At 43.4% G+C, this 23,830-nt stretch overlaps 1 protein-coding gene across 2 annotated transcripts in view; it reads left to right on the top strand.

Annotated features, from left to right (window-relative positions):
- UGGT2 (UDP-glucose glycoprotein glucosyltransferase 2) overlaps positions 1 to 23,830 on the top strand; it is a 292,503-nt gene that overhangs the window by 60,569 nt on the left and 208,104 nt on the right. For both annotated transcript variants that reach the window (XM_030567566.1, XM_030567556.1), the window contains exons 9-10: positions 35 to 134; positions 6,463 to 6,523. In XM_030567566.1, coding sequence (XP_030423426.1) covers positions 35 to 134; positions 6,463 to 6,523 — 161 coding nt within the window. The remainder of the gene's footprint in view (positions 1 to 34; positions 135 to 6,462; positions 6,524 to 23,830) is intronic.

Here is a 23,830-nt window from a genome sequence, read left to right as displayed (position 1 = left end):
GCTGTGATGATTTAGTGATTTTTTTTTCTTACAGATCTAAGTTTTCAAGCAGCTTCTCAAATTATCTCCACCCCTGTTTATAGTGCCTTAAAGGTAATGAAAGACATTGCTCAGAACTTCCCAATAAGGGCCAGGTATGATAAAATTGCTTACTTTTTGAGTATCAATTAATTTATTGATTTATGTTTCTATTTGAATTTAATGAATATTTTAGAGATTTTGGCCGAATCGTGCAAATAGATAATCATGGTCTTGTATAGTTACTCTTGGAAGGAGTCCAAGTGACTTCAGTGAGAGCAGAGTAACTGTTAGAACTGGAGCAGCAATCTGCGGCCAGTGGGAGCCGCAATCGGCCAGACCTGCAGATGGGACAGGCAAACACACTGGCCTGGCCCGCCAGGGGCTTTCCCTACATAAGCAGTGACTCCTCTTTGAGAAACCCTGTGTTAGAAGGACTGTGGATCAATCTCTTAGTGATCTTCTGTCTAGTGCATGGAGACCTTTACAAAGTAAGGGCTTGATCGTTCAGACGCTTACATATGTGAATAACTTTGCTCATGGGATTGGTCCTGTTTATCTCAATGGGACAGATGTATTTCCCAGGCTTCCTCTGTTACAGAAACCAATTGTCTTGTTGCACTGTCATAGTTCTGCTCATGTAGAAGATTGCTTTTTCTGTGAGCCAGTCATGCGTTGTCACTGAGAAATTTTTTTGTGTCACATAATGTATGTCACAGCTTGTCCCACAGTTTTTTTAAAGTGAATTATTGAGTTAAATATGATGCTAAATAGGGTTCTCTGCTTGAGACTGTCTCACAACGTATTACAACTCCTAATTTAACGATCTCTTTTCGTTTTATTGTCCCCATTGTTTTTCTGTTAAAGAAAAACTGCAGTGTAACATAACAGCTACTTCAATCATATCTAATTGCAAAGAAAATTAAATAACTTTTTTTTAAATGCCAAAATATAATTGCAAAGAAATATAAAGCAACCAGTTTGGTATAAGTGAACACTTAGAAAAATATACCTCATCATTAGAAAGCAGGGAAAAAGGTACATGAGTTGTAAGGCTTATTCTATTCTTACTTTAGAAAAATGGTTAAGTGGAAGGGACATTATCGTCAAGTTAAAAATCATCAAGTTAAAAAATCTTGAAATCATCAAGTTTTAAAAAAGAGTTAAAACTAATTCCAGGTACTATACCAGTCCCAGCCCCTGCAAGTTTTTGTGTTTCTCCAACCACATTTGCCTGTTTTTTTTTTTCTCTTAAAGACAATAGAAGGGTTCAAAAAAGAACTCATTCATACTCATTCATTAGCCTGTTTGTTTATAAGCTGACCCTCACAAAATGGATAAGTAAAAATAGCAATAACTGTATAACCCTTTCAGAAGCCAACCCTATATTTCAGGGGTTGGAAACCTTTGGCTCCCATACCATCAGGGTAAGCCGCTGGCGGGTCAAGACATTTTGTTTACCTGGAGCATTATGGGCATGGAGCCCTTCAGATGCTCAAGGTAAACAAAGCAACAATGTATTAGATATTCAATTCAATGATTCCATAGAGTTTAAAGTCATCATATTTTGGTGTAGACCTGTTTATAAGCTGACTCCTGCTCTTTGATGTGTCACTTTTTTACCAAAAATATTCAGCTTATGAGCAAATATATATGGCAAATAAATTCATGAAGGATGGTCCATCAATGGCTATTAGCCAGTATGGGCAACGATGGTGTCCCTAGCCTCTGTTGGCCAGAAGCTGGGAATGGGTGACAGGGATGGATCACTTGATGATTACCTTTCTGTTCATTCCCTCTGGGGCACCTGGCATTGGCCACTGTCAGAAGACAGGATCCTGGTTAGATGGACCTTTGGTGTGACCCATTACGGCTGTTCTTATATAAAGTGTTTGTCTTCTCTTTTGCTGTGTATGACAGGGGAAATAGACTGTAATGAAAATAGACATAAACAGTCTAGAAATAAAAATAGATTCTATCACTCTAATTTTTTTAGTTATACAAATCTTTAATATTACTTTTAACACTATAAATTAAAAATAAGATAAAATATTATTTTTAAATTGATGAGTGTGTGCCTATAGCAGTCTTAAATTGAAAAAACTCATCAAGTAAAAAGAATTCATGTATTCTGATTCTCCACTGACATAACCTGTCATAAATTATGAGTAATTCTGCTGAAGTCAGTGGAGTCAAATGAGTAAATCAGAGAAGAATCAGGCCCATTGAACAAAATAAATTACATTTTCTAACTTGAATTAGCAATGATACTTTAATAGTTCAGCTGAAATAATTTTAATAATAAAATTTACTTTTCATTTTTATACTATTTATTTTTTTGTACATCACTCATTTTGGACAGTGAAAGTGGAGTATTAATTTTCTGGCTATCATGAACTAGTGCAATTCTGCAAAGTTTGGGTTGTAAATATTGTAGACAAATATTTAAATCAAAACACAAAACTGTATTTGTCAAATTAAAATTAAGAAGTGACATTTGTGTCCAAAAATGGTCCTTTTATTTAAAAGAAAAGTTTAAAACTTTAGAAGTGTCCTTTTCCCAGGCTTTCTAGTGGTGAGCTTCATTTTCATGTCTCACTCTGTTTCCTAGAAGAAAGGTCAGCATGACCTTAGTATTTATGAAATAACATCTTCTAATTTGAGAGGTCAGTTCATTTGACAGTTTGCAGACAGTGAAACAAGTGACATGCTTGGAAGATTTTAAAAAAAAAAACAGCTTTTTTTTTTTGTTAGTTGACGTACAATTTACCAGTTTGTAAGTTTCTGGCCATTACATAATTCTATAACAATATGCAGTACTAGTACATACCTTGAGTTTCCTGATATCCATGCATAATTTATAAGTTTTAATATTTTGAGCATATTAAAAGTTATACTTTAATAAGCATTTATCTTAGTGGTATATATTTACATTTTATCAGATAAAAGAGAAAAAGATAATCTATGATTTATTAGAGTTGGAAGGGACCTCAGGAAATCATCTAGTCCAACCCCCTGCTCAAAGCAAGACCAATCCCCAAATCCCTAAATGGCCCCCTCAAAGATTGAACTCACAACCCTGGGTTTAGCAGCCCAGTGCTCAAACCACTGAGCTATCCCTCCCCTGTTAATAAAGAAAGACAAACACTGCAACAGTTTCAATATTACATAAACCTTCTCAAAATCACATAGTAGTCTTATTAATAACCACTTAGCTGCAGATGGAGGTTAATTTAAGTCTCGATGGGTGGGGTTCTGGGATGTTCATTGACCTCACTGTACTGCTTTGTGTGTCCTAATGTTCTCCCCTTACACATTTAACTTATATGCATCAAAATAAGTAATTACAGTTTAGTTAAAATGATGCTTTCTGAATAAACATATCTACTTGTGCATCGCTGTACTGTATACTCTTCTCTTATCCATTTTTCAGATTCCTTTATGTTGTTTGGAGCTCATTTTATTATTTTTAAATTTGTTGTTTATAATAGTGAAACTGGAAAATACTAAAACTGAAAAGTCTGACTATTAATATAACATAGCATAACCAGAGATAAATCGCCTGTTATACATTTCAGTTCAGTATCTTTCATGTATCTTACAGTATCTTTTATGCATCATTGCTAAATATTTGTTTATTTTGTCAGCTTTAAGTGCTCATCTCTATTTACAAAAACACAGTACTTCATTTTATTAATATGTCCGTGATGACATTTTGACATCTCTTCCACAAGTGGTTTTACATCTTCTTCCATGCTCCCTCTTATGCATGAAATGTTCTTCTCAGTTCTCCACTACTGTCCTCTCCCCTTCAAATTTTTTCATAATCTACCTCCCCCGAAAACATGACACCATGCCTAATGATAATGGCTAGGCACAGGGACAGTTAGTGATTCATTAATATCATCTGTTGTTCGCTTGTCTTATCTTATTACAAAAAACCCCATCCTACAAGCATTTAAGATAACACATGTGATGTTAGGTTCCTGTTAATGTCATGACAGCTTTGTCTGTTCTTTTCCCCCTTCCACAGTGTTCTGCCTCTATTTTTCTGTGTCTTCTCTATTTAGATTGTCAAGTCTCAGAGGGGTAGCCGTGTTAGTCTGGATCTGTAAAAGCAGCAAAGAATCCTGTGGCACCTTACAGACTAACAGACGTTCTGGAGCATAAGCTTTCGTGGATGAATACCCACTTCGTCGGAGACATGTCTCCGACGAAGTGGGTATTCACCCACGAAAGCTCATGCTCCAAAACGTCTGTTAATCTGTAAGGTGCCACAGGATTCTTTGCTCTATTTAGATTGTAAACTCCTTGGACAGGGACTGTTCTGATTTGTAGCTAAACAGTTCCCCACATGATGGAGCACTGATTCTGCTTGAGGCCTCTAGGAGCTAATTTTATACTACCACTAATAATAATAATACAATAACAATAACAATAATAATAATAATAATAATAAACTACAAATTATGCCAAATGTAGTCAGATTCAAATAAGACCAAGTTATTTTTTCTTAAACAATGACTAGCTACTTCAAGACTGTTTGAAAGTATTCAGACAGGGCCAGAATGATATTTACTGTGTTGGTGTTTACATGTTTCGCTCTTCAGTTTTTAGCTTTGTGATTTGTCCTACTTATTTAGTGGCTAAATTATTCCTTTGGCTAAATTAACTCTCAGTATTAATTCCCATCAGTTACAGAAATAGTTTCTGATGGGGGAAAATGTTGTATAAGCTATGTTTCTAAATGATGCTTATTGCTGGTAACAGGCTCTCTCAAAACTCTGTGCTTTCAGGCTTTTAGCTTAATGGTGTTTTTTTCCTATCCCCTGTGCTTCATTTCTCAATTGGGTGTTTTGCTGGCATCTTTAAGCTAGTCTGAGTTGTTCTTATCAATCCTTGTGCTTATATTTTCTTTATTATAAATTTTTCATTTAAATCTGTTTTCATTTTTGAAAGAAATTGTTGTTCTATATCGTTTCCATTCTTGCTCTCCTGCATTAGAATTTTATACTTAAAAAAAAAACTAAAAAAAAAAGCAGTTGACACAGATGATAGGATATTTACTGTGTTTGTGTATGCATAGAGAATAAACATGGTCGTGTGATTATAAAAGTTTTATAAGGATGAATTTGGGATGACTGTATTATTCATGAGATGTGAAGGCATGAGTGAGTATTCACGTCTTCCCAAACAATTACTGACATCAACATCTTTATAACACACAATCTAGTCTGTATTTTTGCAGCTTTCTCTCTGAGATCATAGACCCTGAGTTCTTCCTCTTCACTCCCTTTGACAGGCAGAGTGATAACTATTTACGATCCAGGAATTTTTTGTCCTCTATAGCTCTTACTTCTGTTTTTTCCAATTTTATGCCTGCCTCATATAGGACAGGGACTGCCTTAGTGTTTTCTTGCCACCATTTTCTTCCTTTAGAAATTTATTATCTGAAAGCATGGAATAAGAGAAAGCTAAATCAAAGAAAAAAACTCATCTGTACCTCTTGCAGATATTGAGGCTTTAAGTTGTCCTTTTCTCACTATGAGAAGAATATTTTGCCATAAGGAGCAAGGCAGTAACTGACATGCCTTTTGGGGAGGGGTCAGGCAATCAAGACTTCTTAGCATGTTCAAAGGGAAGTGAAGCTTATTTGTGGAAACTGAGATTGTCCCCACGCCATCTCAGAAGTAATCATTTTCTCTGACTTTCACTATATTCATGTTTCACTAATGAATTCATCCTTGCCCTGAAGTGTTAGAATGGGTTCATGAGTCTTTCTGGCAGCTAAATCTCAAAAAAGAAAGCTTTGCTTATCTTTGTAGAAAATGAACTAAAAAGCCTCTGACAGCCTCTTGAGGCAGCATGATATACTTTCTGCACTTTTTCCAGTGGTCTTTGTTGAAGATGGATTATATTTTCAGAGGCATATTTTCACCTCCATGAAATAAAGTTGGTAAAGCCTTCCACAACTTTCTTAAATGGTGAAGGGAGCCAAACTATGGTTGCTGTAGATATAGGAAAAAGTTTGTTACTAAGTAAAGATACCCGTTATTAGTAATACTTTGAACTTGTAATTGGTTGTTCATAACACTTTCCAATAGCCTAAGGTCAAAATTGAGAGCTTCAGAACACTTTGATTTAATTGCCTCGATATGGAGGTAAATAACTTTAACATCCAGATTTGAAATTATGAAGTAAGATAATATATATTGGATACTTAAGTAACTTCAGTATATACAGAATGCTAGCTATTCCCTAAAATTAATATAAAGAAGGTAAAATAATATTTTAAATATTGAGGTAACCGTCTATGTTTAGATTTGGGATTTTTTTTTAAGGCTGATCACTGTACCTCTTAAAATAACATATATTAGGTAAGGAAGAATGTTTGTTTGTTTAAATGTAGAATGGCTGAGTAATACCAATGTTTTATTCCTACAGATCTTTGACCAGAATTCCTGTAAACCAACAAATGCGAAATGAAATAGAGAAAAATCAGAAGGTTTGCCCTTGTTCCTTGAATTATACATAAAGTGACTATCAAATTACAGCCATGGGACATTTTTGTATTAATGTAGCAACTTTTAACTGATTTCTAATGGAGGAGGAAATCATTTAAACATTTATTCTGTTCCTAAATTTAAGTAATTTGATTTCTTTTTCTTCACTTCTCTTGTGTTTGATTCACTAACTGTGCTCTGTCCTTCGTTAATGAAAGGACATGAGGCTGGTTTGTAAGTCTGCTAAGCAACCCAACTCCCACTGAAATGAATGGGAGCTGCAGATACTCATCTTGTTGGGAAATCAGACCATTAATATTTAAGTAAACCATATGGGGGCGGGGGTTAATCTTAATTAAACTGTTTCAAACATATATTAGTAGAATATTTAATTGCATATATACAGTGTACATTTTTCTATCAAAAAGGTCACATAATTTACTGCGTGAATTTTTATACATAGAAGACGGTTACTCACCTTTGTAACTGTTGTTCTTCAAGATATGTTGCTCATATCCATTCCAGTTAGGTGTGCGCGCGCTGCGTGCACGTTCGTCAGAAGACTTTTTACCCTAGCAACACTCGGTGGGTCGGCTGGGCGCCCCCTGGAGTGGCGCTGCTATGGCACCAGATATATACCCCAGCCACCCTTCAGTTCCTTCTTGCCGGCTACTCCGACAGTGGGGAAGAAGGATGGGTTTGGAATAGATATTAGCAACACATCTCGAAGAACAACAGTTACAAAGGTGAGTAACCATCTTTTCTTCTTCAAGTGATTGCTCATATGCATTCCAGTTGGGTGATTCCCAAGCCTTACCTAGGCGGAGGGGTCGGAGTGAGATGTGGCAGAGTGCAAAACCGCTGAACCAAAGGCTGCATCAGCTCTAGACTGTTGGACCAGAGCATAGTGCGAAGCAAAGGAGGTGCGAGGACCAGGTAGCTGTGCGACATATCTCCTGGATTGGTACATGGGCCAGGAAGGTGGCTGATGAAGCCTGAACTCTGGTAGAATGCGCAGTGAGATGGCCCGAGGGAACATGAGCCAGGTCATAGCATGTGCATATGCACGCCGTCACCCAGGAGGAGATCCTCTGGGAGGAGACAGGTAGGCCTTTCATCCGGTCAGCCACTGCAACGAAGAGTTGGGGGGATTTTCGGAAGGGCTTCATCCGATCGATATAAAAAGCGAGCGCCCTACGGACATTAAGGAGTGTAACTGCTGTTCCCGTCGAGACGACTGAGGTTTCAGGAAGAAGACCGGAAGGAAGATGTCCTGATTGGTATGACAGGCCGACACCACCTTAGGGAGGAACGCCGGATGTGGTCGCAACTGTACCTTGCCCTTGTGAAAGACAGTATACGGAGGGTCCACTGTAAGCGCTCGAAGTTCGGAGACCCATCTGGCCGATGTAATGGCTACTAGAAAAACTGTCTTCCAGGACAAGTATAGCAGTGAGCAAGTTGCCAACGGCTCGAATGGCGGAAGCATAAGCCTGTTTAGGACTAGGTTGAGGTCCCAGGTAGGGACAGGGTGGTGTACTTGGGGGTAGAGGCGCTCCAGGCCCTTGAGAACTAAATGGTGGGAAAACACAGAGTGGCCACTCTCTCCTGGATAGAATGTGGAGATGGCCGCCAAGTGCACCCTCAAAGAAGATATCGCCAAGCCTTGCTGCTTAAGGGACCAGAGGTAGTCCAAGATAGTGGGGATCGAGACCTGAGAGGGAGTAGTATTCTGCGCTTCACACCAGCAGGAGAAACGTTTCCACTTGCCCAGATATGTTGACCGAGTGGAAGGCTTTCTGCTACTCAGGAGTATATGTTGTACCGGAGCGGAGCAGCGTAACTCCGACCTGTTTAACCACTCAGGAGCCATGCCGTGAGGTGAAGGGCCTGCAGGTCCAGGTGGTGAAGATTGCCGTGGTCCTGCGTTATGAGGTCCGGGTGGAGAGGCAGGGTAATTGGGCTGGCTATGGACAGGTTGAGCAGTGTGGTGTACCAGTGCTGTCTGGGCCACGCTGGCGTGATCATGATTAGGTGTGCTCTGTCCCTGCGGAGTTTTATCAGGACCTTGTGAACCAGTGGGAATGGTAGGAAGGCATAGAGCAGCCGGTGCTTCCACGACATGAGGAATGCGTCCGAGATTGATCCCGGTGAAAGACCCTGGAAGGAGCAGAACGCTTGGCATTTCCTGTTCGTGCAAGAGGTGAACAGGTCTATGTGGGGAAAGCCCCACTTCTGGAAGACTGAATGAATAACATCTGGTCTTATCGACCATTCGTGACAGAGGAAGGATCTGCTCAGCTGGTCCGCTAGAGTGTTCCGAACCCCTGGGAGAAAGGACGCCACTAGGTCTATTGAGTGGGCTATGCGGAAGTCCCAGAGTCGGATGGTCTCCTGACAGAGGGGGGAAGATCGAGTCCCTCCCTGTTTGTTGATATAATACATGGTCGTTGTGTTGTCTGTAAAAACTGAGACACAACGGCCGTGTAGATGCTGCTGGAATGTCTGGCACGCCAGGCGGACCGCTCTCAGCTCTCGGACATTTATGTGAAGCGTCAGCTCCTGCGATGACCAAAGGCCCTGGATATGAAGGTGTCCGAGTTGAGCCCCTCATCCGAGAGATGACGCGTCCGTCGTCAGGGACAGTGAGGGTTGTGGCAGATGCAACGGTAACCCTGCACATACCAGGGAGGGGGTTAGCCACCAGTCGAGGGAGCGTAGGATGCTCGGGAGAATGGTGACTATTGTGTCTATTGGGTCCCTGCCCGGACAGTAGACCGAATTGAACCACGTTTGGAGGGGTTGGAGACGGAGCCTGGCATATTTGGTCACATAAGTACAGGCAGCCATGTGACCTAGGAGACCAAGACAGGTGTGAGCTGAGGTCGTTGGGAAGTTCTGCAGACCTCGAATGATCGTTGCCGTTGCCTGGAATTGCGGCTGGGGTAGGTAGGCCTTGGCTAGATTGGAGTCCAGGGTAGCTCCTATGAAGTCTAGCCTTTGTGTGGGGACCAGTGTGGATTTCTCCGTATTGAGCATCAGGCCTAAGCATGTGAATAGATCCCTGACAATGCCTACATGCTGCCTGACCTGTGTCTCGGATGTCCCTCTGATGAGCCAGTCGCCCAGATATGGGAATACGTGTATCCGACGTCGGCGGAGGTGTGCGGCGACTACGGCCATACATTTTGTAAACACCCTTGGGGCCGTGGAGAGGCCAAAAGGGGGGTCCATAAATTGGAAGTGCTGGTGGTTGGCTACAAAGTGAAGATACCTCCTGTGTGGAGGAAAAATGGCGATGTGAAAGTATGCGTCCTTCGTATCGAGGGCAGCATACCAGTCTCCAGGATCCAAGGACGGGATAATGGTCCCCAGGGAGACCATGCGGAACTTCAACTTTATCATGAAGTTGTTGAGGCCTCGCAGGTCTAGGATGGGCCTGAGGCCTCCTTTTGACTTGGGGATCAGAAAGTAATGGGAGTAAAACCCTTTGCCCTTTTCGTCTTGTGGTACCTCCTCTATTGCTCCAATGGCGAGGAGCGTCTGCACCTCTTGTAGGAGGAATTGCTCATGAGAGGGGTCCCTGAAGAGGGACTGGGTTGGAGGGTGGGAAGATGGGCATGAAACAAGTTGGAGGTGGTATCCTTATTTCACCATGCATAGGACCCAGAGGTCTGAGGTCAATTGGGACCACGCCGGGAGGAAGTAGGAGAGGCGGTTGGAGAAGGGAGGAAAAGGATCTTTTCCTGAAACTGGTACGCCGTCCTCGGGCGTACCTTCAAAAGGCAGACTTAGGTCCTGCTGGTGGTTTTGAGGGGCCGTGGTTTTGGCCCCCTTGGGGTCCGGACTGGTGTCTACGGCCACCCTGCCTGCGCCATCTGCTAAAATCTTGCCTGTGTCTGGGCACAAAGTACGGGCAGTGAGTCTGGGGATGGAAAGGTCTGCATTGGGTCACAGGTGTATGCATGCCCAAAGAACGCATGATGACCCTGTTGTCTTTCAAGCTTTGTAGCCTGGGGTCAGTCTTCTCCGAGAACAGACCCTTACCATCAAAGGGTAAGTCCTGAATGGTGTATTGTAACTCAGGCTGGAGGTTGGAAACCTGTAGCCATGAGACGCGTCTCATGGTGATACCGGAGGCCAGAGTTCTGGCTGCCGAGTCGGCCGCATCTAGAGAAGCCTGGAGGGAGGTTCTGGCCACCTTTTTTCCTTCCTAAAGGAATACAGCGAATTCCTGGCGGGAGTCCGGGGGGAGTAGTTCTGTAAATCTACCCACCTCCGCCCAGGTGTTGTAGCTGTAACAGCTCAGTAGAGCCTGCTGATTTGCCACCCGGAGCTGTAGGGCGCCTGCTGAATACACCTTGTGGCCGAGTAGGTCCATTTGCCTAGCCTCCTTTGGCTTTGGGGCTGGTGCCCCCTCTCATTGACCAATTGGAAAACTAGGGAGGAGGGTGGACATATAGATACTTGTACCCCCGAGAGGGTACCATGTATTTACACTCGACCCCCTTTGCCGTAGGGGGGATGGAGGCTGGGGACTGCCATAAGGTGTCTGCATTGGCCTGGATGGTCCTGATAAAGGGCAAAGCCACCCTAGTGGGGGTATCTGCCGACAGGATGCTCACTACAGGGTCCTCGACCTCCGGGACCTCCTCCACCTGGAGGTTCATGTTGAGCGCTACTCTCCTGAGGAGGTCCTGATGGGCTCTTAGGTCTATTGGAGGCGATCCTAAGGAGGAAGTCCCTGCCACTGCCTCATCTGGAGGGGAAGAAGATGAAATGCCAGGGACGAGTGGGTCCTGTATGGCCTCTTGCTCATGCGCCGGTTCCTGCTCCAGCGGCACCAGGGAAACCCGGTGGGTGGACTAGTGTCTCCTCCATCCCGGGTGGAGGAGGACGGCTAACTGTGGCCTCTGGTGCTCGGTGCTCTGATGAATTGGAGCGGGCCGGAACTAGCGGAGCACTTTGGACCTGGTGGTACGCCCAAGGTATCCAAAAGGACCACTGGTGAGGTCCTGGGTCCTGAGACTGGGCTTCTTGAAACACTCCAGTGGGCACATCCGAATCGCGGTCTTGGCCATAGTAGCTCTCTGCTTGGGAGGACACTGATGTATGTCTGGATGGCCATGGAGGAGCAGAGAAGCCTTGTGCAGATGATCCAACAGACCTCGCTCCCCTACGTATCGGGGACTGGTGCCGGGATGCATATCGGTACCGAGATCGAGAGCGGGACCTGCTACCAGATCGGTGCCGGGAGGTCGACCGAGATCTTGAATGCCGGCGTTGTGAATGGCTTCGGAAGGCACGGTGCCTGGAGTGGTGCCGAGAACTAGAGTGGTGCTGCAGGTAGTGAGCCAGTGAATGGGAGTCCAGCCGGTGCCGTGAGTCTGACCGGTGCCATGTAGTAGAAAGGTGCCGGGACTGCGAGTGGCGTTGAGAGCGGGAGCGCTGTCTGGACCTGGAGCGTCTGCGGGACTGCGATCGTGAGCGGTGCCGGTCCGTTGCGCTGACAGAGGGTGGTCTAATCAAGGTCGGCTTGCCTATGGATTGGATTACCCTCACCAGCGGTGCCGGGGGTAGAGGCAGTGCCGAGTCTGTCAAGGCGATCAGGTCCCATGCCGCAGAGAACGCCTCTGGTGTGGACGGCATGGTGAGCTCTACCGCGGCATGCGCCGGGGAGCTAACAGTCACCAAACTCGGCGGCCCATGTGGGACCGGAATCGATGCTGCCGATTTAGTTGGTGCCGCAGCGGGTGTCAGCGCCGGGCAGTCCGACCTAGGCGTACTCTCTGGCTGTGGTGCGGGCGGTGCCGAAGCAGCAGGATTCTTCGCCTTTCCCAACTTTGGGGAGAGGGAGCATTGTGGAGCCGACTTCGGCGCCAGCAATATCCGGTGCTGAGAATCTTTGAGTGTACCGCTGCGGACCGGTGTCGCGGAGGCGCTTCTGCTCACCGACTGACCAGCGCTCGGTGCTGAAGGTGGAGGGGTGAGAGCCGGCTCCATGAGGAGCTGTTTAAGCGTGATGTCCAGCTTCTTTTTTGTTCGCGGCTTGAAAGCCTTGCAAATGGGGCACTTAGCTGTCAAGTGCAATTCCCCGAGGCACTTCAAACAGGAGTCGTGCGGATCTCCTGTCGGCATTGGCCTGTGGCAGACTGAGCATGGTTTGAAACCCGGGTGTGGGGAAGGGGCTACTCCCAGAACCCTGCTAACTATTACTAAACTAACTATGCTATTAGGAAGAAACGTATATCTATATCTATAAAAGAATTATAACTATATACACGATAACGAATGAGAAACTACGAGTAGCTAGGGGAGTGGAGGTCAGCTAAGCCGCACTCCACTGTTCCAACGACCGACACGGGCGGTAAGAAGGAACTGAAGGGTGGCTGGGTCAACTGGTATATATATTCGGTGCCATAGTGGTGCCACTCCAGGGGGCGCCCAGCTGACCCACCGAGTGTTGCTAGGGTAAAAAGTCTTCCGATGAACGTGCACACGGCGCATGCATGCCTAACTGGAATGGATATGAGCAATTGCTCGAAGAACATGCAGTTGTCCAAAAATTCCCATCTAGATGGATTTCTGCTCTTTTGTCTATGCTTTCAAAGTGTGACCAGGTGAGAATCCTCTTAATTCTAAATGTTTCATAATACCCCTTCACTCATTATCCCGACAACATTTCCTTTATGAGCATATTGAGCACAACCTGAGACCAGTTTTGTTCAACATCTTTATTAATGATCTGAATGATGGGATGGCTTGCACCCTCAGCAAGTTCGACACTAAGCTGGAGGGAGAGGGTACTGAGTGATCTAGACAAATTGGAGGATTGGGCCAAAAGAAATCTGATGAGGTTGAACAAGGACAAGTCCAGAGTCAGAACTTAGGATGGAAGAATCCCATGCACCACTGCAAACTGTGGACTGACTGGCTATTCAGCAGTTCTGCAGAAAAGGACCTGAGGATTACAGTGGATAAGAAGCTGAATGTGAGTCAGCAGTGTGCCCTTATTGCCAAGAAGACTAATGGCATATTGGGCTGCATTAGTAGGAGCATTGCCAGCAGATTGAGGAAAGTGATTATTCCCCTCTATTCAGCACTGGTGAGGCCACATCTGGAGTATTGCGTCCTGTTTTGGACCCCCCACTACAGAAAGAATGTGGACAAATTGAAGTGAGTCCAGTAGAGGACAATGAAAATGATCGGGGGCTGGGGCACATGACTTACAAGGAGACTGGGGAAACTGGGCTTGTTTAGTCTGCAGAAGTGAAGAGTGAGGGGGGATTTGATAGTAGCCTTCAACCACTTGAACGGGGGTGAGGGGGCATTTCCAAAGAGGATGGAGCTCAGCTGTTCTCAGTGGTGGCAGATGACAGAACAAGGACCAATGGTCTCAACTTGCATGGGGGAGGTCTAGATTGGATGTTAGGAAACACTATTTCACTAGGAGGGTGGTGAAGCTCTGGAATGGGTTACTTAGAGAGGTGGTAGAATCTCTATCCTTAGGTTTTTAAGGCCTGCCTTGACAAAGCCCTGGCTGAGATGATTTAGTTGGTGCTGGCCCTGCCTTGGGCAGGGATTTGGACTAGATGACCTCCTGAGGTCTCTTCCAACTCTAATCTTTTATGATTCTATATTTGATGGAGGAGTTACCAGTTCTCCACAGTATTTATCTGAGCTTTGATCATGCTTTGGGAACACAGCTTGCCTTCAAATCCTTATATCAATTTTGAATTTTCTTCTGTGAGTTTCCTTATATATTTTAAAAATTGTCTTCAATCAAGGCACTGACTTGGTTGGCAAATTATGATGCTGTCGGTAGTATTGACATTCTTGGTACTCCCTCCCTCCCGTCGTCCTGCCTATGCTACCTCTCACTTTGGAGCATCTAGTTGACAATGGACTTTAGACATGGAGCATTGTATCTACCCATAAAGCACTGTAGCTGGGTGAGTTGATGGAGCACGAGGCATTGCTTAACTTTTTCCAGGTGCTTTTGCACTTTGGTGTGAGGTTGGGCCTTCTGTGCTTCTGATTGTTAATACAGGCAGGCTTTGAGCTCTTCAGTTTCTTGGTACCACACTTTGGTTCTGTACATTAGACTGTTTTATAAAAAATTTATACCATACCCATCACCATAGTATTTTGAATGCCCAGTTTATGGTATTTGATTGATGCGGTTCAATTCTTGATGAACCTTTACACTTCTTCATTTTAAAAATTGTAGTAAGTACCATTTCTCTTTCAGGTGGAGAATGAAAAACACCCTGGGGCTGCTGTAGGTAGCCTAGACATAATCTTTGTGTTGCTAATGAAGAGACATGATTACAAGGTCTTCTACCTGAGTAAAGATTATGGTTGTCTTCAATGTAAAATATGTGCTTAGATGTCGCTCTGTACTTTCAGGTCTTACAGAAGGTTCTCAGGTACATTCTTTGAAAGGCACTGGCTTGTCCCAAGCCCTTAAAGGACCCGCTGCCATACTCAGCATCTTATTGTAAACAATTTTATTTTCCAAACATGAGCAAAACCAACAACCCAGTTCCTTAGCTGATCCTGGGCTACAGCTCCCAGGAGGTTTTCCCCTTTCCTTTCACTCCCTTCTGCTTCACAGCCTCTAGCAGGGTTCTTCCGTGCTCTTTTAAATGAACACTGTCTCCCAGAGCTTTTTCCCTGGATGCCCTTCTCTTCTCCTCTCCCTCTCCTGACCCCGGTTCCCAGTGTTTCCCCTCTCAGAGGACTTCGGCAGCCACTCCCTGTTGCTCTTGCTCATTGATCATCCCACTTCCTTACTGAAAGCCTGGATGTTTATAGCCCCATCCAGATGCTGCCCCGCCTCTTACTTGGTCAACCTTAATTGCACCTGTTCTAGCACAAGGGAGCTGAAACTACTTCATTTCAAAGGACTAGTCATTCTCTACTTCAAAGTAACATCCAGACTTGATGTTTTTAAAGTTGGTTGTTACAAATTCTTGTCAGCCTGATTTAGTGCAGGTCCAGTGAAAAGATAAACCCAGTGTCAGCATTCCCATGTGTATAGAGTCCTGCAAGAACTGATTGCATTTGTGTCACTGGGACACATCAGCACTGTCTTCTGAGTGTTAAACAGGACATCATCATCTCCAAAATTCTGTGCTCAATCTGTGCTAAGAGGGGAACAGTTGTCACCTGATTCCCAGCTAACATTGTTCTTGGGTTGCCAGCCATCTCTTTAAGCAGTGACTGTGTGATATTTGATTCTAAGCGGCTATAGCAAGAGTTATTGCATAATCTAATCACCTCTATCGTTAGACTGTTTTTGTAACAGCCTTAATCCCAAAAAACAGCATCCTCATATTGGACAAGTTGGAATCCACAGCACTGTGGAAGTTTTGGTGACATCAACAATGAAATCTGTGACCTGTACTATAGCGCATGATGCACATCCCATCTCAGTTACCAATGGAACTTACTGTGAAAGTAGTGTTAGCACAGCTGATGTTACTGCTTATTCTACCTGCACTGATCCTTCTACCACCCATGTTGATGCAGCTACCTACAAACTTTTTTGGAAATCAGGAGGAAAATTGCTGAAGATGAGCGCTCTACTTAAATTCTGAGGAGACTGATAACTCTTCAGCAACTATTTCCATATGAGAAGAGGACAAGAGTAATGACTTCCGTTAAGGATACACACTTTCTCCACTTCCTGGAACTGAAGACTAAAGTATCTGACTTGATTCTGATTCATGAACAAAAAATCAAACACAATAAAAATAGAGTTAAGGTTGAAAATAAGTTTTAATGAATTTCAGCTAATACTCTAAAACAATATTTTTTTTCTTTACAAAAATTCTGTTTACACCTTTAAAAGCCCAAACCTGTGCAAGTTTGGAAATTAACAGCTAACAATTCAGCCTCTTTCCTACTAAACATTCTCCATCATCATACTCTCATTACAACTGACTTAAACTGCTCATCCAAACTTAATATTGTACTTTAAAACTTACAAAAATATGCAGAAGCCAAAATAACTAGTTACTGAATTCAGTATCTAGTCAGTTTATACTTAGACATACTTAAAAATAATTTTAAGTATTGCTCTTACAGAGCTGTGGTCATGTGGATGTAAGCAGTATGTAGTCCTTGAGTTTAGCCCTTCCTCAGCATTCCTCTTTTTTATAATCCTCATTCAATGAGCTTTGAGTTAACACTATCTTTGTTTGACTGAAAGAGATTATGGAACCCATACTGTTTACAATATAAATCTGTAATTTCCCTAACACTTTTCTCTCTTACCCAAAAGTAGTAAATGGCACCATTTCTCAACAAGGCCAGCAAAATAAATAAATTTGGGGTTGTAGTTTAGCTGTAGTTATACAAAAACAAACAAAAAACAAGACCATCAAATGAAAACACCTCCCTCAAACAGAACAATTAAAAACAAACCCTAAATACAAGCAAATAAATACCCATCTGGAATTAACTGACGAGGATAATTTAAAGGAAAGGCCAGTAAAACATCAATACTACAGCATATAACTTTAAAATAATAAAAAATAAATTATTTTGCATGAATAAAAGTTAGACAACTTTCTAAACGTCACCATTACAGTGCATTAAATTGTCATGCAACTTCTTGAGCTACAGTGCATCCATCTAGCAGCAGGGAAGATATGATCTCATGCTGTGCATAACTGAATGATTCCCTTCTCAGATAATGGAAGTTGAATAGAAAATGTAATGAGAGGAAATGACTAAAACATATTAAAGGTTGAAAATCATATGATGATTGAATGTAGTCAAAATGACATCCAACTTGAGTCTGTACTAGGGACTGCTGTATGTGAATAATTCAAAATACCTGTTAAATACAACACATTTGCAAGTGCAGTAATTTGCAAACTATATGACTAGACCACCTTCTTTTAGTATTGTTTGCATCAACCCCCACTTAGTGCCCTTAAAGGGCATAGATGTCCCTTCCACTCTGTTGGAATTGATTAGAGAGCTGCAAAATGGAACCACTGCCTGTGTACATCTGGGGAATTGGGTGTCTGCACCTTTTAAATCAGTATCTGGTGTCAGGAAGGCCTGCATCTTGTTCCCTGCACTCTTTTGTTGGGCAGTGGACTTCATGCATTCTGTTAGGTCCATAGGCATTGAGATTGGTGATCTCTGTTAATGACAGAGGCCTTGACTACGTTTATGACATTGCTCTTTTGATACAGATCTCTGACAGGTTTCACAAGGCACTCCAACAAGTGGAGGAGGAGTTAGCCAAGACTGGCCTCCATGTTTCATGGTCAAAGACAAAGCTGCAAAATCTAGGACCAGGTCCACCAGTGACTCCAATTTCTTTGAATAATGAAACAGCCATCTCCAGCTTTTGCTATTTGAATTCTATACTCACCAGTTCCTCCAACTCTCACACAGAGGTTCTCCATTGGATTGGCATAGCAGCATCTGCCATGGGTCATTTACAGTGAATACGGAATCAACATCTCAACTCAACAGCCATGTTCAGGATCTATTCAAGCTGTATCCTCCCCATACTGCAAAAACCTGCAAAACCTGGAAACTACGCTGCTCAGACTGGACAAAGCTGGAGGCTTTCCACACAAAATGCGAATGCCAATGCATTTGTAATGCAGATGTTTATGGTCACTCTGGTCTACAAACTACCAGGGCCCTTGTCCTCAGACAGGGCCTTATGCTTTTTATACATGTCATGGGAATGCCACAAGATTTTCCAATGAGCGCTGTTCTCCAGGTGGCTTGTAACATCCATTATACAATTCCACCAACCAAGAGGTAGAGGCGGCCAAGAGGCAGACCCCCTATTACATAGGTTCATCGAGTCTGTTCCGATGTTGGACTCTCGGGCTGTCGGGGCCTTGCAACCATGTAGGAACAGACCAAATGGCAAACAATCTCTATGGCCGACCATTCAGGTAAGTGTTGAAGAAGAAATCCCACTGTTGGAAGCTTAAAGACTCTCTGCATCGGAGTAGGAATGCCTTTGAAAGCAGTAATGTTGGGGCCAGATGAACGCTCCCTTGTAGAGCAAAATGTCTGGTATGAAATTACATAATGAGCCTCAAGTCTAATCCTACCCAGTTCTTTTCCTACTGCAGTAGCAGAGGACGAGGAAATCCTTTAGACTTATGTTCCCATACCTTGTGACTGTTTCCTCTAGTTTTAATTCTTGCTTTTTGTAGTTTTATTTAGTAGATTTTGTACCTCTTGAATTGACCAGTTGCAATCTGTGCATCATAGTTAACTCTCTGGTCTATTTGTAGATCCAAGCATGTGGGACTCAGCACTGTGTCTTCAGTAATGGTAAGATTTCCACTGTGGGTGACCATACCTGCTACCATCAGTATGTGTGAAGGAAGTCCTCACCAAATGCCTGATCCATCTTGCCTGGCTTTCCCCCCAGAGCTCTGGGAGGACTGTGAAAGCTACTGCAAGAATTTTTTCACCCTTCAAACTGTTGCCAGCTCATCAAGATTCCTCCGTTCCAGTCACATCAGTGACCCATCCCCAGGCATTGCAAAAAGCTGGAATACTCTGTATCAACACCTATGGTGAGAACAGGTCCTGTGTCAGTTCTGTGAGCTGCTTCTCTATGGCCTTGGTTACCATTTGGGATGTACCTTCTCCTTTTCCTTTGGAACTAATTAAGGCTCTGCCCTCTGAAACTCTGCTTTCATCAGCATGCAGTACTTACTCAGAGCCATTGTTCTAGAAGTTGATCTTGTTGCCATTGTTGTTGGAGTCCGAGTTTTTCCCTAGAGGCTCTTGGGTCTAAAATTCACCCTTCGTGCCTGGGTCTGCATTCTCCAAGCCTGTGGGCTGAGCCCTAGCTCCCATGTTAGAAGATGCTGCAATTTCTGGGAGACCAGGTGATCCAACTTTGGCCTCCCCAACTCCTTTGAATATGACTAATGGCCAGCCATCTTGTCCTTATAGACTCAACATACATTGGTCTGGTAGGCATCAGCCTATTGAGGAAAGTCTCCTGTTAAAAGCTTTGGAGAAACATGGACTTTCTTCCTCCTTTTTTTCCCCTGGAAGACCCATATGTTCATTGATATGATCAATGAGAACTTCTTGTCTAACTTTCTGTTCTTATTTGAATGATGCCTGGCACCTCCTGAAGATGGTAACTGAAGATTCTTTGTGTCTGAAGGAGGTGTAGGAACAACCTGTGTGTCATCCATCTTCCTTCTTTCCTCATGTTAGTGTTCGTTCTTCTGCTACTTCACTTTGGCAGTACAGCAATTTTCATGACTTTCTCAGGTGGATGACACAGGCTCTGGACCTTCATAGATACCAAGGCCAGAAGGGACCATTTTGATCATCTAGTATGATTTATAACACAGGCCATAAAACTTCCCCAGGATAATTCCAAGGTTTTTTGGTTTTTTAGAAACATCCAAATCTTGATTTAAAAACTGACTCCTGATGGAAAATCCTGAGTTCTTGTGGTCCAGGAGAATACTCACTTTCTATCAGATACTGTAGAGTTATGACAAAAAAAAAGAAGAGCAGTCATCCCAGTCAGCAACAAGTGCCTATTAGTTTTATGATATTTAATGACAATATGAAATATACGAGTAATTGAAAGCTCAATTTTGAGCACACTCAGTAGAAGTCTGCTAATATTTTTTAAGAAAGGGATCATGAAGCTCCAGCCCATTTGATATCGTACATATTCTCACTGACCAGCTTGGAAAGGCCCAAGGCTTTAAGTTTTCAGAAGGCTACTGAAATAATTTGCATGAAGGAGATAGTAGGTTCCTGTGATAGGGTAGTTTGCCCCTTAAGAGCTGTACTGTCTACTGTCTGTCACCTGCTGTGGTCCTTTAAGAGTTTTGGGTGGTCTCCTGTGCAAAGGTAGAGAAGATATGGGAAGAGAGAAGAGGTGCCAGGAAGAAGTAGCATTTAGAAGGGATCCTGTTGCTGTATCTTTAAGGACCTGGGACCTGGAGCTTTGCAGATAGGGTGGAGTCAGAGGTCCCCTCTTACACTGACAACAAGGAATGAGCTGGGAGAAGGAGCCAGGATAAATGCTGGCTTCCTCCAACATAGTGGGGCAGATCCTGCAGGCACTGTAAGGAGTAAGAAGCTTCTATAGGGCCTTGAATTAGCAGGGGGCAGACACCAGCAGAAAGGCTGCCAAACTCTCTGAGGCTGTTGTGACGATGCGATTCTGGCGGGACCCAACTGAGAGTGCCAATTCAGGACCAATTGCTCAAACAGGGCAGTCACAGCCCAAGGCTGGGTTTTTTCCACCTCTAAGGCAAACCAAACCAGCCAGACAAAAAGGATTTCGGTTTTGCTCCACTGGCTAACCACAAGTCACACAAGCAATGTCCTTAGACACTCCAGTCTCCCAGTACCACCACCAGTGCCACTCGTCCTGGGGATGAGTGGTTATGAAAACCAACACCCCAGTAAAAGAAAAAGGTTCTCTCGATCCCAAAGGACCAAGCCCCAGACCCAGGTCAATATACACATCAGATCTTACCCGCAAATCATGCTGTTGCCAATCCTTTAGAATCTAAAATCTAAAGGTTTATTCATAAAAGGAAAAAGATAGAGATGAGAGCTAGAATTGGTTAAATGGAATCAATTACATACAGTAATGGCAAAGTTCTTGGTTCAGGCTTGTAGCAGTGATGGAGTAAACTGCAGGTGCAAATCAAGTCTCTGGAGAACATCCCCCACTGGGATGGGTCCTCAGTCCCTTGTGTAGAGCTTCAGCTTGTAGCAAAATCCCTCCAGAGGTAAGCAGGACTGAAGACAAAATGGAGATGAGGCCTCCGCCTTATATAGGCTTTTCCAGGTGCAAGAACACTTCTTTGTTCTTACTGTGGAAAGTTACAGTAAAATGGAGTCTGCAGTCACATGGGCCAGTTTACGCACACCCTGCTGAGTCACAAGGCGTAACTGCCTTCTCTCGATGGGACAGTTGTGTAGGTGATGGTCCTTAATGGGCCATCAAGCAGGCTAAACAGAGCTTACACCAACTTGTCTGGGATCTTTCCCAGTAACACAACACAAGTTTGCAATACAGACAGCATACAGCCAATATTCATAACTTCAACTACCAAAATGCTACAGACATACAGATAGCATAATCATAACCAGTATTCCGTAACCTGGTCTTAGACACCTTATATGACCCCCTTTACCTAGGATTTGGTGCCACTACAGGACCTTGGTTGCAACCCATGTTCTATATGGTCCCAGTTTATATCACTAACGTCACAGCTGTGGACCCAGGGGTCAAGCTGAGGGAGATGATGTGCCCCCTGCTCCAGAAGGGAAACTGGGGCCTCCTATTAAGGAGAGGGATAATAATTTTTTGAATGATCTGGCTCCAAAATGAGAGCTGGGGATTCTGCCATAAGAAGAAGATACAGACAGAGATAAATTGCCGCCCAGCTCCAGGAGTGGGGCTGGTGCTCCTGCCGTGAAGAGAGGATTAAAGACTAAGGCCTGGTCTACACTGAGAAATTAGGTCGGTATTACTATGTTGCTTACAGGTGTGAAGAATCCGTACCCCTAAGTGATGCAGTTAAAACAACCTACCCCTAGTGTAGACAGCTCAGTTGATGGGCGAATTCTCCCATTGACCTAGCTACTGCCTCTTGTGGAGGTAGAGTACCTATTCTGATGGGAGAATCCCTCCTGTCAGTGTAGGTAGCACTTCACTGAAGTGGTGCAGCTGCAGCATCTGAAGTGTAGACAAGTCCATAGAGAGACCTCTCAGGGAACTGGGAACAGAGCATAGAGGGCAGACGTAAGAGGAATCCTGAAAGCGAGAATACTTTTTATTTGAGACTTTTCGTTATGATCTTTTTTGTAAGAGTTTTTGTAACAAATCAGCTCTAAGAAGGGTATTATTGAATTAACAGTCAAGAGTGCCTAAAATAATTATCTTCCTCCGAAGGCTAACTGAGGCAGCACATATAGCTCTGTCGTAATTCAGCAGAGATGGCACTCTATGAAAATGCCCCACTGAAAAACAAAGCAGTGTTTCTAAACAAAGCTGTCCCTGTTGCTTAATATCAGCTTGGGAGGAAATTGCAGACACATAAACATCCCATATTTTTGGGAATCCTCCATGAGTTTTATAGCAGTTGATGGTAATTTTCGAGTTCTATCTCTGTTGTGAAGATACAGTTACTATAATGTAAACAATAACAGCAGCCAAAAAAGGAGTTCAGCATCCTCCAGCTAATTCACCCAAGGGCATGTAAGTGTCCAGGCATTTAAATGGTAATATTACTATTCCCAAGTAATTTATAATTTAATCTTTTTTATAAATGAATAAAGAAATTAAATGTGAAAATCTGTGCAATGCAGTGTTAAGTCTGTATGGTTAAAATCACAAAAGCAGGAAATGTAAATTTTTCAATAATCTTAACTCAAATGTATTGTACATATATATCATATGTTTCTAAAACTGTTTTTCTGGTTAAGGGACATTGCCTAGCATATGTTTACAAGGAGTCCCTCTGCACTAGGGGTAAACTCAGGCATGGCACAGTTTAATTTTTTCCTGTCGGAGGGACTATCCCCTCTGGGCTCCTTGAGGAGATGTCATGTCATGTCTCCACGATACACGGATTGGTGGAAGGGTTACCTAACCCAGGAAACATAGTACCATTCCAAGAGATGGTGGAGCTGGGAGAAGGATTGTGTGTCTCCTACTCAGGGCTTCTGTTATATGCTGACAATCTAGCTCTTACCTTTTCATTTCCTGAGTCTGTGGTTATAACTATGCTGTCTCAAAAGGACCCTGCCATCTTGAAACTAGTCAATATAACTAAAATAATGTAACTTGGTTAGCTAATTTTGGGTAAGTTGACTAGTTTCTGAGCCCCGTCTGCACATTTTCAGAATAAATGTTGACCAAATTTTCCTACTTTTTACTTCTTTATTGCAGTATGAAAGAATCACACAAATGGAGTATCTTGCATAGAAAAGGGTTCCAATTGGTTTTCTGTTAGAATGCAGACACACCTCTCATGCACCAGCAACAGGCAGCAGCTTTTCTTTCTTTACATGCCTGATTTTGGTTCTCTTTACTCCTCTGGTGGGGACTGAGCCATATCTCAGAGACCCTGCTGACCCTCATGCTTTCCTGGTCTGTTCCTGAATTTTTGTGAGTGGGAATTGTCATCTTGGGGGTAAGACTTTTTTGTCCTTGTTGATTTTCTTATCCCTGGCTTGTTGCCAGCAACTGTAGAGAGGCTGGGGAATAGGCTATCTGTCCCCTTTTCAGAGCCAATACGTTGCTGGTCCTGAGA

The sequence above is a fragment of the Gopherus evgoodei genome, chromosome 1, assembly GCF_007399415.2.
Source record: "Gopherus evgoodei ecotype Sinaloan lineage chromosome 1, rGopEvg1_v1.p, whole genome shotgun sequence".
NCBI lineage: Eukaryota > Metazoa > Chordata > Testudines > Testudinidae > Gopherus > Gopherus evgoodei.
Note: the sequence above shows the minus strand (reverse complement) of the source record. Positions and strands in the feature narration are given on the sequence as shown.